The sequence below is a fragment of the Pagrus pagrus genome (assembly GCF_965226575.1).
Source record: "Pagrus pagrus genome assembly, chromosome: 4".
Classification (NCBI taxonomy): Eukaryota; Metazoa; Chordata; class Actinopteri; order Spariformes; family Sparidae; genus Pagrus; species Pagrus pagrus.
Genome location: NC_140188.1, coordinates 21022768 through 21035779, shown reverse-complemented (window position 1 = coordinate 21035779; position 13012 = coordinate 21022768). Strand labels below are relative to the sequence as shown.

Below are 13012 nucleotides of genomic sequence, written 5' to 3'. Positions count from 1 at the left end.
AAGGGAGAGAGATGGTGTCTGTCAGTGTGTACCTTAAAGCGGAGTCGTTTGTTTGTCTGCATTTCTGCGTGCAATGACAGCTCCTTCACATCAGCCCCAAATAAAGAAGGAGCGGCCATTCTCTTCAGTTTGGCTGTCATTACTGCAGAATGAAGCACATGACAATAGGAAGATAAAGTTGATGATACAGTAGATTTTTTAAACATATCACCTTTCACTATCCCACCCTTGCATGTGAACGACTGAGCCTTTCGAGGAAGCCCCTTTCAGACCCAATCATGATACTATCACCTGTAACCAGTGAACCTGTTCACCTGTGCAAAGTTCCTTAACTTTCAGTCTGTTGTTGCTCCTGGCGCAACTTGTTTAAAGACGTGTTTCTGGCATCAAATTCAAAATAAGGATTTGTAACCTCGTCTTGCTGTTGATGAGTTTAATTTTTCACTGGGCTACTATTTTAATTTTCACTGAACAGGAGTCGTGAGTGCTTAGCTGGTGATGTTCAACTGGCTAAATATCCCTTTTACAAGTAGATGCTATCATTACAGGTGAGAAAATGATGAATAAGCATATGTAACCATTAAGTAATAACAAAGGAATGATGCGGTGCCTCCACTGTGGAACTACTAACTCAAGCTCTGCTCGTACTGCCCAGAAACAATGGTAAGTATTCTAAATGTCAGTAACACCTTATGAAAATGAAATGTTCAGGACAATATGAATAGCAAAAATACATTTAATTTCTTGTATTTTCTCTTTTCGTTTTTGTGTCTCTTCAAAGTATTTTCTTTCACTGGTATTCTCTGAAAATGTTCAAACAAATCGCTTTTCTTTTGCTTCACAGTATCAAATAAAAACAAAGGCATTACCAGCGCGATAAAAATAAATACAATTTCAGGCAAAAATGACAAAAATACAACATTCAATGAAGTTGATGGATCTTTGCACTGTTTTCAATTCAGTATTTGTCAAAAAGGATTAGTAAATGAACACATTCTGTTTTATTTATGATTTCACACTGTGTCCCAACTTTCTGATAAACAGGATTAAACTGAAATGACTCAAACATTTAGAAAAAGAAAAAAAAAAATTGGGCCTATGCTGATATCTTTAGTCAGAAAACAAGCCATCAAAGATGGTCTGTTGTTTCTTCCAACACTCCTGTGTGTCCACTGAAACAGTGCATAAAACTGACGCAGGCCAGGATTGTAGTTTTAAGCATTATGGTAATTCGTTAAGTGTTGTGGTTTTAAAGTAATGTTGGGAAGTTGGCTGAAAGTTACATGTGAAGATTGATAGCCCTCTCATAGCTGCACAGTAGCTACATTCATACTATAGAGCTTAGTTGTTAACATGTTATATCTTTTGTTTTTGTCCATATAAAAGCGACACGTAGTAGTTGGGATTATGTGTTAGACTACTCCTTTGCTATAGTTACAGTCCTTCCAGGAACATGTGCTAGATGCCTGACAATTTTATGGTGGCAGTAACTTTATGTCAACATCTCTGGTCAATATTTTGTATTCCTATTCAAGGCCATAAACCTGTGTGGTCTACTTAATGATGATACTTAATGTTCCTCACTGGTATCCAGGCTCTCTAGAATAATTGTTGGATGAGCTGTGCACCAACTGCATTAGTTATTTGGGAAACGTAAGTGCATTAAAAGATTAAAACCTGTGATCACAACACGAAAAATAGCTAATCCCTACATTGATGAGTGAGCTTCAACAATGAAAACGAACTGCAACAGTCCTCAGTTTCAGCACTCCACATAAAACGCGTCAGGTGAACCGGGATAGGAATCCATCAAGCACAGATGTATTCCCAGGTTATTTATTTACCAGTATGATCAAAGGTTGCACTGTGCTCACAGAGCTTACAGAGTCCTCTGTTGCCTCCAGGGTAAACGTGGGTAATTTGCATAGTAGCCTTGAGCGATGCCATGGCAGAATGCATGTGAAAATATTTGAAGACAGTTAAAAACTTATATAAGAAAGGGCGCTTTCATTTATATGTACCGGTTAAAGTCCCTGTTGAATAACATCAAACCTTTCTCAGGCAGACCAAGAGAATTGATTGTTTTTGTTCTCATTCTAAGCATTTGCCAGTTTTCAATTTAACCACCTTTGTCACAAAAAACAAGCCAAGAAATAGTTTTTTTATTCCTTAAAAAAACAAAAAAAACAATGTTCTTACGCTATTCCAACAAAGTGCCTGAAAATGTTGTAGTTCAGACTTTAAATGTCCAATAGTTCTTCCCTGTGAATAACTGAGTTCATAAAAGGCAGTGAAATCAAGCAGAAAATAGAAAAACCTGCATGCTGCAAAGTCAATCATGTTTTCTGATATGCCATCCATGTCATATTTCACAGAAAAACGTGCCTTGGGCAAAGTAAGTGAAAAAGGAAAAAATGATGTGAGGAGGACAGACAGACAGATCGAGGGAACGTGGAGCAGTTAGACTTGGAATATGAGCTAAATAGAAAGCTGTGTATTTTCATCAGTTGGTGAGCGCGTGAGGAGGGAGAGCGGAGCAGAGAGAGGGGTAGTTACCGTTAGACCTCGGTGTGTCCACTGATTCCACCGTGTATCCATGGTTGACTGGGAAGAAACACCAGGGAACACTTCTCTCATCCAGTGGGCTCCAGCAACATCCGCGCTGCGCACAGTTTTGCTGTTTAAACAGGAAAGTTGATGTTATTGTCGACATGATCGTAAACATTTTTAAAACCTGGTTGTGCAAAATGATCATCAACAACATTATATCAGCTGCGGCATTACTCAGGCTTAGAAGTGAGTTGTATGAGTTGTTAGCCATCAGGAAAATCAGTTGTGATGGAATCTTCAGCTTTTTCTCAATTCCCGTTTTGTTCAAGGTTTTTGCAAAACACTCTACAAACACTGACTTGCATTCTTGGAAATGATAGCGACTCTTACCTTTGAGGCTCCAGCATCAGGGAAACAGTCTACTCTTTGCTCCAGAGGAATGTTTGGACACTGAGGAACAAATACTTCAGGATCTGGGTTTGGGTCTGGGTTTGGGTCTGGGTCTGTGAAAAGATGAAACATTTACAGTATTTAAAACAAAAATTCAAAGGCAGTCATCCTAAAGATCGACGATAAAATAATCAATCAACTCAGTTGTACACCCACGTGAGAAGTGAACTAACTGAGTAAAGCGATGGAATCAACCATTACAGTAAAGCCCTCCAGTCGTCGCAGTAGTTATAACAGGGGCAAAGGAGGAAGTGAGGTGATATTATTATGGAGCAACTTCCTCTCTGTGCAAGGAGAGCGGATGGGTCAACTGAACGGTGGTCATTACCAGAACATAGTACAGCGTAAGTTAAGAGCTTGTTTTTGAACTATGGCTGAAAATACAGTGCTCCTCAGTAAGGAAGCTATGAGATGTTAGCTGGTTTTGCTAGTAGCTCATTAGCGAACAGTACACAGGCCCTAGGCAAGGCCAAAACAATAAAAAAGTGTTAAAGTAACTATCTGCTCTCTGAACTAGTATCTGTCTTTGACGCCTGGTTATAGCCCAACTCCTGCGCCCCAACCCAACAAGAAGAACGACCTCTCCAACTCCAACCATCTGTCAATCAGAGGTATTTTCTCACATAAATCAGTGACATAAGTTGCTGTGTAATGACTGACATGCTTCAAAGTGTCAAAGTTGATAACATGTTTACTGAAAACTTCAGCAACTGCACCAAACTGTCAGTTTTATCTTGGCTTATCTCTTAACACAGTGACACCCATAAAATAACGGTTAAACACTAACATGTCACACATTCCATTAGGTTTGTTGTCTGTTGATGATTACCAACAATATGTAAGAATATATTGTGTTGCTATCTTTTGAATGAGCTTTGGTCTCAGATCAAAGCTAGATTTTTATAATCTCAGGCCAGGGACCCTAGTTCCAGTGAAAACAAGTTAAGGCAGCCATGCTCGAATGTAGCATTGGTCCAAAATACCTGGAGCATGTGATCAGTTACTCTTTACTTTTGACAACATGTCGTCATTCCCAACTCATCAAACGTCAGCTTGGTCAGTGAGTTTAAGATTCAAAATATTATGTTCTACCTGCCCCTCTAGCGCCAATTTTGTACATGAGGGCTCTGCGGAGAAGTGAGCAATCATACATAATATGCACTATCCGGTTAGACTTCCGTGACAAAGCATGGTTTACATATTATGACATCTTACGACTATTGGATTTTAATTATTGATATCAAACGACTCCAGTTTGGTTAGGTTTGGACGACAGAACTACTTGGGGAGGTTTAGGAGAAGACCATACTTCTGGTTAAAATAACTAAGTTCAGTCTTGTAACTTACCTAACATAACTACAAAACAAATCATTTTTGACTCTTAGTCAGAAAAAGGATGCAAACCTTGATCTCTGGAGGGAAAGTCTTGTGTATGACCCATCCAACCACCCCAGCCACACCCCGGCTAGTGAACATAACGCATCTTTGTACTTACACAAATACATGGGCGGAGATTTAGGGCTAGTGTTTACAGGCAGTGTCTGAGTTTATTGCTGTGTATGTGTTCACCTACCTCCTGTAATGACCTCAGGTTTTCTGGTGGCATACAGCACTATGAGAGTGACGGTTGTCACAGCCATCAATGCGAAGATGACCATCAGGATCACATCCGTCCCTGAGAACCGCCTTTTCCCCATCTAACACACACAAATGCACATGTAGACACAAACACACACACACAGACACACACACAGACACACACACGCATGCAGAGACTGATTACAAAGGCCAACATCATTAACACTCAATAATGACACCAAGTTTACTAAAGGCAAGGTCTCAAAGGTCTCAAACGTCCCTTCTTAATGAGGCCCATTGGCAGGACATACACACACACGCAAACACACAAACAAAACGCACAAAACAACTAAAATATAGTAAACACGTTCCTGACATATTATCGCTGCATTAACCTTGGACAAAAGCTTTTTAAAGTTGGGAAAAGGCACTAAACGGCAAAAATATAGAGTGTAGAGATGGAGAACAGAGGTTTGAAAAACGAGACTAAACTGCCCGTCAGGCCAGGTCTAGTCTTTGCAAAGGCACCCATCATATCACTCAAGCAATTAGGCTTCACTCCAATGTAGTCTTGGAGACAAAAACAAGGTGAATGTCTGTATGTGTGTGTGTGTGTGTGTGTGTGTGTATGTGTCTGGTTGAATGAGAGGCTTATAGCCATCCTGTTCAATGTGCTGTGAAGAGCAGGCGAGGGCAAAGAGAGAGACGGAGAGCCAAAACGCGTGCATGCCCCCCCTGCACTTCATACAAAGGCACTGAGGAGCACCTACAAACATGCAATGTCACTCCAAGACACACATAAACACACAAACATTAATACAGTACTAACCCTTTAGCCTCTCCCGTCCTCAATTTAGCTAAGTACCTAAAAATAGCTTCCACCCAAAACAGCATATCGTTTTACTCCTCCCGACACACACACACACACACCATCTGATACATGCAGATGCACACACAAACAGAGGCACTTTACGGCTGCACCGTTGAGTTTCCCACGAGTACAGGCAGTTAACGATATCATCTGATATTTCATTTGAACTTTTACTTAATACCTTAAGTTCGCTGGATAATTTGAGACGTATCCTTCAAAGTTAATGTCAGCCCAAGAGGTTTGTCACCTGTAATTATGTTTAAGACTGGCATTAAAAAAATGTGGATCAGTGCAAAAAAATCTTTTTACGCATTAGTATTCAAAGCCCTCCATAGACATCTGTTCCCCAGGGCTGCATTGCAATTGACAGTGAAGTATTTACTCTGCTGCAAAGAGCTGCGCACAACCAACACTGTAACAAACTCAATCAGTCTGCCTACAGTCCTGTGGACAAGTGCTAAGGAAGCTTATTCACAAAAATGAATTTAATTGTTTTAATTTATTCACTATTTTCCAACACGGATGTTGTAGATATTAAAAATGAATCCCGCTAGCATCGCAGTAATATTCATCCAGTAATGTGTAAATCATGTTGTATCATTGACAAATACTATAATGAAGATATGGTAGAGGGTATTTACTTAGTAGTATAATATGAAATAAAGATAGGCTATTGAGTTGAACAGCTAGACAGCCTGCAGCCGCAGTCTTACCTTGGCTCTATCCAACGTTCAAGGCAACATGAATCTGAGTTCAAGTGAGATAGCACCTTATATTCCACAGGATGTATTATGGTCATACAGGGGCTCACCGCTCCTTTACTGCTTTGTGTATTGGTGTGTGTGTGCATGTGCGTGACTTTTACAGTCCCAGCGTGCAGACGTCAAAGCCATAAAATGTCAGATAACCATCGACGGACTGAGAAAACAACCACAGCCTGAAATCCCCATATCAGCTTGTTACAATCAATGCCGCTATCATGTGTGATTCCACATGGCTTATGACTGTGTGCGCGCGCGTGTGCATGTGCGTGCTTGTATGTTTTTAATTTACCCAGAGATTATTGTGTATTTGTGCTGTTCTGTGTAAGCTGTGTGACTCAGCACGAGTAATCTTTACCCAACTGTGACCACATCACCAGTTGACACACACGGACACTCACATGCACACACAGCCGCCAGTATACAGTTGACAGGTTGCAGTAGAAACATGCAACTCATTGGAATGGACTGAAATATACTGGTGATACATTCAGAGTGATGAAAGCTACTTTTGTATTTGCATATAACAGATGATTGCAATCAGGTAACTTCACATGTTTAATAACAGGCAAGAAATCTACAGGGACTCGTCGGCATGGCTGTTGTATGGCTGAACAACTGCCCAGCATCCATACTTGAGCAGCGACTGGCCAATGTGCATTATCTTCATATTTGAAGGAACATTGCCCCTCTTTAATACCATCTATACACTTCATGCAGTTTGGGTGAATAGGATAGCAATCCTAGAATCATTCAATAGAAATGTGTTTGCTCAAAAGTGGTCCATCGTCTGATTTTGTGACAATGGCACCAAAAGTTAATATAAAATAATCACACTTGAATTTGCCATTTTCTTTTTTCACAGAAAAAGCTGCTCCATTGAGTTCTACAATCAGAAATATAAGATGCATCGAGACGGAGCCGTGACGGAGCTGCGCCGGACACATATCTGGTGGAATTTAGCCATTATGAATACTCGTTACTTAATGTTAGCTAAACTGCTACATAACTAAGCTGCTAAAGTGCAGAAGTTATTGTTCCTGTGGCATTTTTTTGCAACAATAACCTTCAAGCTAGCAACCTACACGCTGAAACTGGCAAGTTACTCACCTCCCCACGTGCAAACCAAGTTTCCCTTGAGACTGTTTTGCATCATGGCTGCATCCTGGGTTAGCGCCAGCCCAGATGATTGTGAATGATTGAGAATAGGTGACCCATTTCAGCTCCGACGCAGTGCTGTTGAAGCAGGTCAGGCTATTCGAGACTATGTAAAGGGAATAAAGGTAACTCATTACGGAGCTCTGCTTGTAATCACAGAACTACAGTTACTATGTGTAACTATCAACCATTTTTTACATTGTCTTGTAACAATGCTGCCCAGGCTTTATGGGGTCAAGATGGATGACTGCAATGTCTGCTGAGACACCAACACAATACCACAATCATCATCATGTAACAGGCGAGGAGCAATGATGAACAACATCACCTCCTCTCTGGTCGTCATGTATGTGGGAGTTGTGGGGACACACAGAAAACCAAAGCAGGCAGTTGGCTTCCAGACTTGAAGCAAATATTTCTATTGTCTGCCTTCCCAAACAGAGATTAAATATGAATCTACAATTGTTCAACGAGAAACTGCCTCCTAACATGATGTCATGACCATGAAGTTTGTCCATTGATTTGGTTTGTTGAAGCTAGAAAAGTCTGCGAATCTATTGTTTAAATTGTGTACAGTTATATGGTCGGATATCCATCCGTGACAATATGCTCTGTAGTTTGGTGATGGCTTGTGTCCATGTCTTCCCAATAAACAGAATGGAGAGGATCAGCTGAATGAGCTATTCGCTATCTAGGGACACAATCATCTGCTCTTCCAACACAGAGCTTGATTGCCATGGACTCTACGATCGAAGAAGCCAAGATGAGCTCTGGGTGAGTGTGTGTGAGTGGGCCCATGTTGGTGAAACGGTGAAAGACATGGGGCTTGAAGCGCTTTCAGAATAGTCTCCATAATTTGGCTGAGACACCATGTGTGCAGCAAAGACACAAGAGTGGTTTGTGTGTGTGTGTGTGTTTGTGCACGTGCGTGGAGATGTAGGCGTCCAAGTCCTTCTCTCGGATCATTCTGCTCACTCTTTTCTCCGCTCACAAATCTAATTCCACTCTGCCACTGCCAATTTCAGGTGCTCTCCCTCTGGAATGCAGCGCCAGCAGATTTCAATAAAACAAACTGAAATTGGCAATTCACTCCCCTGTATCGATCCAGTCACTTTAAAACTAGGCACTCAACATTGAGAGCTGCCAACCAACCCAGTTTATATGTGTGTCCATGCGTGAGTGTTTGTTTACGTGCATATGGGGATGACTAGGAGCCCTCACCAGTATCCTAGAGGGCCAGCGCCCGGATTATCTGTCTTATACTGTACCACACCTGCATAAGACGTTGAAGATACCAACAGATGGCACCATTAACTGCAAAAATCAAGTTTTGACAGCAAATGCAGCATAGGGTTGGGCGATGTCTACTTAATTGGCATATGACATGTCAACAGTGAAACATCATGAAAGACAGTGACATCAGAGTTGTACAGTAACTCTGTCCCCTCAGAGTAGCTGTAAGGCAGGAAATGCTCATTAGTAAAACACAGTAGTCACCACTGTTTTTCCCACTTACGCTCTAACGGCAACCTCCGACCGACTTACCCATCCCATCACATGTGTTAGCTGTGTTCAGCCTCAGAAGATTGAAAGACAGTTAGCTACAGTGAGGAGGCTGAGCTAAAAAAGTGCAAATAACAGCAACACGATTGAGAGAAAACCACAGTGACTGCTGCCATCAATGTAACTGAACATCTTGGGTTCTCCTAACTGGTTTAATGAGAAGATTTTTAAAAAAATGGGACACACAGAAGTAATATTGAGCAGCAACAAACTTCTTCAAAAACGGAGGCAACTCCTGCTTAACAGCAACACTACTTCTTTGAGCTCTCTGGTGGAAGGCCTTTTAAATTACAACGTTATGATGGTACAGGGATCATGCCCAATCAGAATAAAAATGCCTAAATCGAAAGAGATGGATTCGATCCTGTGTGATCTGAATGACTTCTCAATCAAAAAGAGCAGGGTGGTGTAAACTTTTGGTATCCCCATCTGATCGTTTCTCTCTGGTTGGAATAAATATTTTCTTTCTGCACATTCTCGCCCTGTGTGGTGGTAACATCATAGGTGATGTTGCTTCCAGGAGGCTCAAAAAAACATTGGGTGCAAAACAAAACTGGTTGTCTTAAAGGAGTTAAAGATTGTTGAAAGCCTTGATTGGTTACCTCAGTTTGAGTCTCAAAACAAGTTGTTCAAACAAGTGTTTGAAAAGACGAGCGAAGCCGGAATCCACTGAACCATTGACCAAATCAAGAACCGCCGGAGACGTTTGAAGGCAGCCTACAAACCTTACAAGTCTAAAAGTCAAATGCAAAAGTGGCTCTGACCCAGGCACTTTCCATTTTTACAGTCTTATGGATGACCCAATGGGAGAGTGACGATCGGCAAACATGACTTGCCACGGGGTAGATGTGGGGTAGCAGGATAACTCATCTGAGGTTCCTGTTCCTTCTCAAGAGGACAGCAACATCGCTGGTCAGTTCAATCTTGACAGCTAAAGCCAACGTCACAACATTAGCTAATGTTAGCTCAATTAACATGAAAGTGAAATGTGTATAACCAGACAGTGCAAATGAATGAATAAACTACATATTCTCAGTACATTTGGAGATAAAAACGTATGTGTAAACAGTTAAGTTAGAAGAAGAAATGTTGTCCATGTAAACCCAGTTAATGACAGCCATCTGTGATCAACATTGGCATCGGCCCAACCCTATTGGAGCACATGTGCTGCTAGGGATCTTTTTTAACATTTTATTGCCGCTGCAGTGTTTTATCATCTACATTCACATTTTGTAATGCTCCTTTCCAGAAGCACAATAAAACACTCAAGGTCTCAATATAATAAATGTGTTTATACAGATTTTTATCTCTGCTCGACTATGTGCCTCCACACTAGATTATTCTTTCCAGTGATGAATGCCAGGGCTATTAATAATTGACCATATGAAGGTATCGTGAATGTTGACTATACAGGACTACAGTTCTAATTTGCAGTATAATGCTTGAGACAGCAGACGTTTCCATGCTGTGATTTTCTTTTTTTTCACAAAATGGTTAATGTCATTCCCAGCTTTTACATTTACCCAAACAAACCTCTCAACATATTATGACAAAATAATCAGCATGCTGTTGCTGGAATTTAATTCAAAAAAAAAATTGTGCGGCGATTAGCGATTCTTACCCCTGAAGTGCTAAATAAGAGTACATAAATCACTTGATTCTCTTCCTCAAATGAACGCTGTCAAATTGCCTGAGCAGAAACTGAAGTTACAGGTTTGTTTTGCTGGTGTGTTAGCAGCTGGCTAGAAGCTATATTTTAATGTAGAGGGTCGCTGAAGTTCCTGATTACATGCCCCACAAGCTAATATTGCCAAGCTATAGAGTCTGTAGTTCTAAAACCTGAATATCAGTGAGCATTTTTGCTCATCCGGTCCCCTCGTCGCCATGTCTGGTTTTTTTTTGTTTTTTTTATGGTTAAGTGTCTGAAGTAAGGTCAGTGGTTACCACAGGCTTAAGATATTTACACATTTTGTTCTGCGACATAAAATACATCATCAAATGCCCCACAATTTTATTATAAAGTGCTTACCGCCGAACACGGAGACTCATCTAATCACTAGTCTGTCTTTACAGGTTGACTTTAGTTGCAAAATTCTAACTCTGACTTTACAACTCGTGGATTGATCAATTTATAGAAAAAGGGGATTGTAATCATGTAGTAAGACGCTTAGTGTTGGCGACATCTAAGTCATGCGAGCACAATGTAGTGTGTTTATAGCCTGACATTGGCTTTTTACTTCTAGCGATTTAATTTACGCTTCAAAAATAACAAAAGTGGTGTTCATCTGTGAAGATTATCTAGCTGAACAACATGTGTAAGTATCATAAACCCTTGCTTTTTGTCAAGGGCACCACAGTGATGCTAACTTCTGGGTTAGCCTACAAACATTTGTCATTCACACACCACTCTATTGCATTCAGTCAATTTATCCTCTCTTTCTCATACTTTTTAAATAATCATTGTATCAACCCTGATTTTGTGCTCATGCTGGCTATCGTTGGCTCTTGTGGTGGTGTGGGTGATGTAGAGATACATGGCAGTACAGTACTGTGAGTCTTGGCTGTTATATCTTTGACATCCCATCCCCATTGAGTTGTTGAGGTCATAATACTTATCCCTGCACACAAATTTTAACCTTGTCACCTGTTGGATTCTGTAGTGCTCAGCTGTTATTATACTGCTGCTACTTGTGTGCTAAATCTCCACGACAGACCTTCCTTTACCAATCCATCTCTTCTCATGGGACTCTTATCTGTCTGGAGAGTCTGGTGCATAAGAAGCTTTTCTAATCACCAGCCAGTTTTTGGCAATTACTGTTTCCCATGCATATAATTCCCCAAAACTCTTAGACACAGTGCCATGGCTCAGACACTTTGTAGATGCGCCGGGCGTTGTTGATTTCAGGTATCAAACCAATCTGAGTCCATGGTGATCTCTTTAACCACCCTTAGTGAGTCTACTACTCACCATTAAGGCATCCTGCTTAGCAAAACAAAATATCAATGGAATAACAACTACATCTTTGTATTTTAAATAAGCACCCTTGTGATACAGCACATTCACATCTAACCTAACCCCTGCGATGAAGAGTGTCTTTCAACGTAGGCATGCCTCCCTAACAAGCATCTACCATTGGTAGCAGAATGGGGAGGATGTAATTACAGTCCATGAAAACACGCTACTCAACACTCAGACAGCATAACCACAAATTAACCTGGTGTGCTGGGCTTTTGTTGAAGAAAAGCCTTTTAGCATTGCCTAAGGCTGGTAGAAGAGCGTGAGTAAATCTGTATATTCATACAGCATGATCTTTATAACAAATTAGTTGGGCGTCAATCCGTGTTTATATTGGCATTTGATTTGCGTTGAAGTGGCAGTATGGAATTTCTGAATCAATTTTTACGGGCCAAACTTGCCGCTAGTAATACATTATGCAAATGTGTAACATGGTGGAGTAGTGTGATGTCACTAAGTTACGGAATTAAAGGTGGGGCAACTGATGAGGCGTTTCAGGTGCAGTGTTTTCTGTGGTAGAGAGGGGCTTTTGTTGGTGCGGACATGAACCTTTTTGACTTTCAAGATAACCTATATAACACACTGAAAGAAAGGAAAACAATGAAATCGCATAATAGGTCTCCTTTAAAGCGTTACTCGTGATTTTATGTCACATTCACCGACTTCCTTCCTCACTCTCTGGCGAATCATCTAGTGTTGCCATGGACATGACCAAATAAAACGCATTGTTACCTTATGTTAAATGACACATTTGTCTGGCGTTGAACATTGTTAGAAACATTTAGGACATTGTAATAGCACAACTCAACAAAATACATAAGATGTAGTTGTTTGTAGAAATTTTAACGCAGGGATGTTGCATATCATATCTCAAAAGGGTGCTGGGTCTATCACTGCAATAGCATTTACCCAGACTATGTTGAAATAAGGTCTTTTGATGGCAAAGGCACAACCCCTAAAAAGAAAAATGCTGGAAAATGATTATCTTTGCTTTCTGCCTCACAGAAGTCAAGCCCATCAAGGGAATGGCAACATAACAATGAACTGTCCAGGTTGATGTAGTCA

The 13012-nt window shown here is 40.7% G+C and overlaps 1 protein-coding gene across 1 annotated transcript in view; it reads right to left on the bottom strand.

Moving 5' to 3' along the window:
* The window catches only part of si (sucrase-isomaltase), a 77175-nt gene extending 72093 nt beyond the window's left edge, over positions 1-5082 (bottom strand). Inside the window, exons 1-4 of the mRNA XM_084351353.1 lie at positions 4574-5082; positions 2941-3053; positions 2557-2677; positions 33-142 (exon numbers count right to left, since the gene is read on the bottom strand). Of these exons, the coding sequence (XP_084207479.1) occupies positions 33-142; positions 2557-2677; positions 2941-3053; positions 4574-4697 (468 nt within the window). The 5' untranslated portion in view covers positions 4698-5082. The remainder of the gene's footprint in view (positions 1-32; positions 143-2556; positions 2678-2940; positions 3054-4573) is intronic.
* Between the last annotated feature and the right edge of the window lie 7930 nt (positions 5083-13012).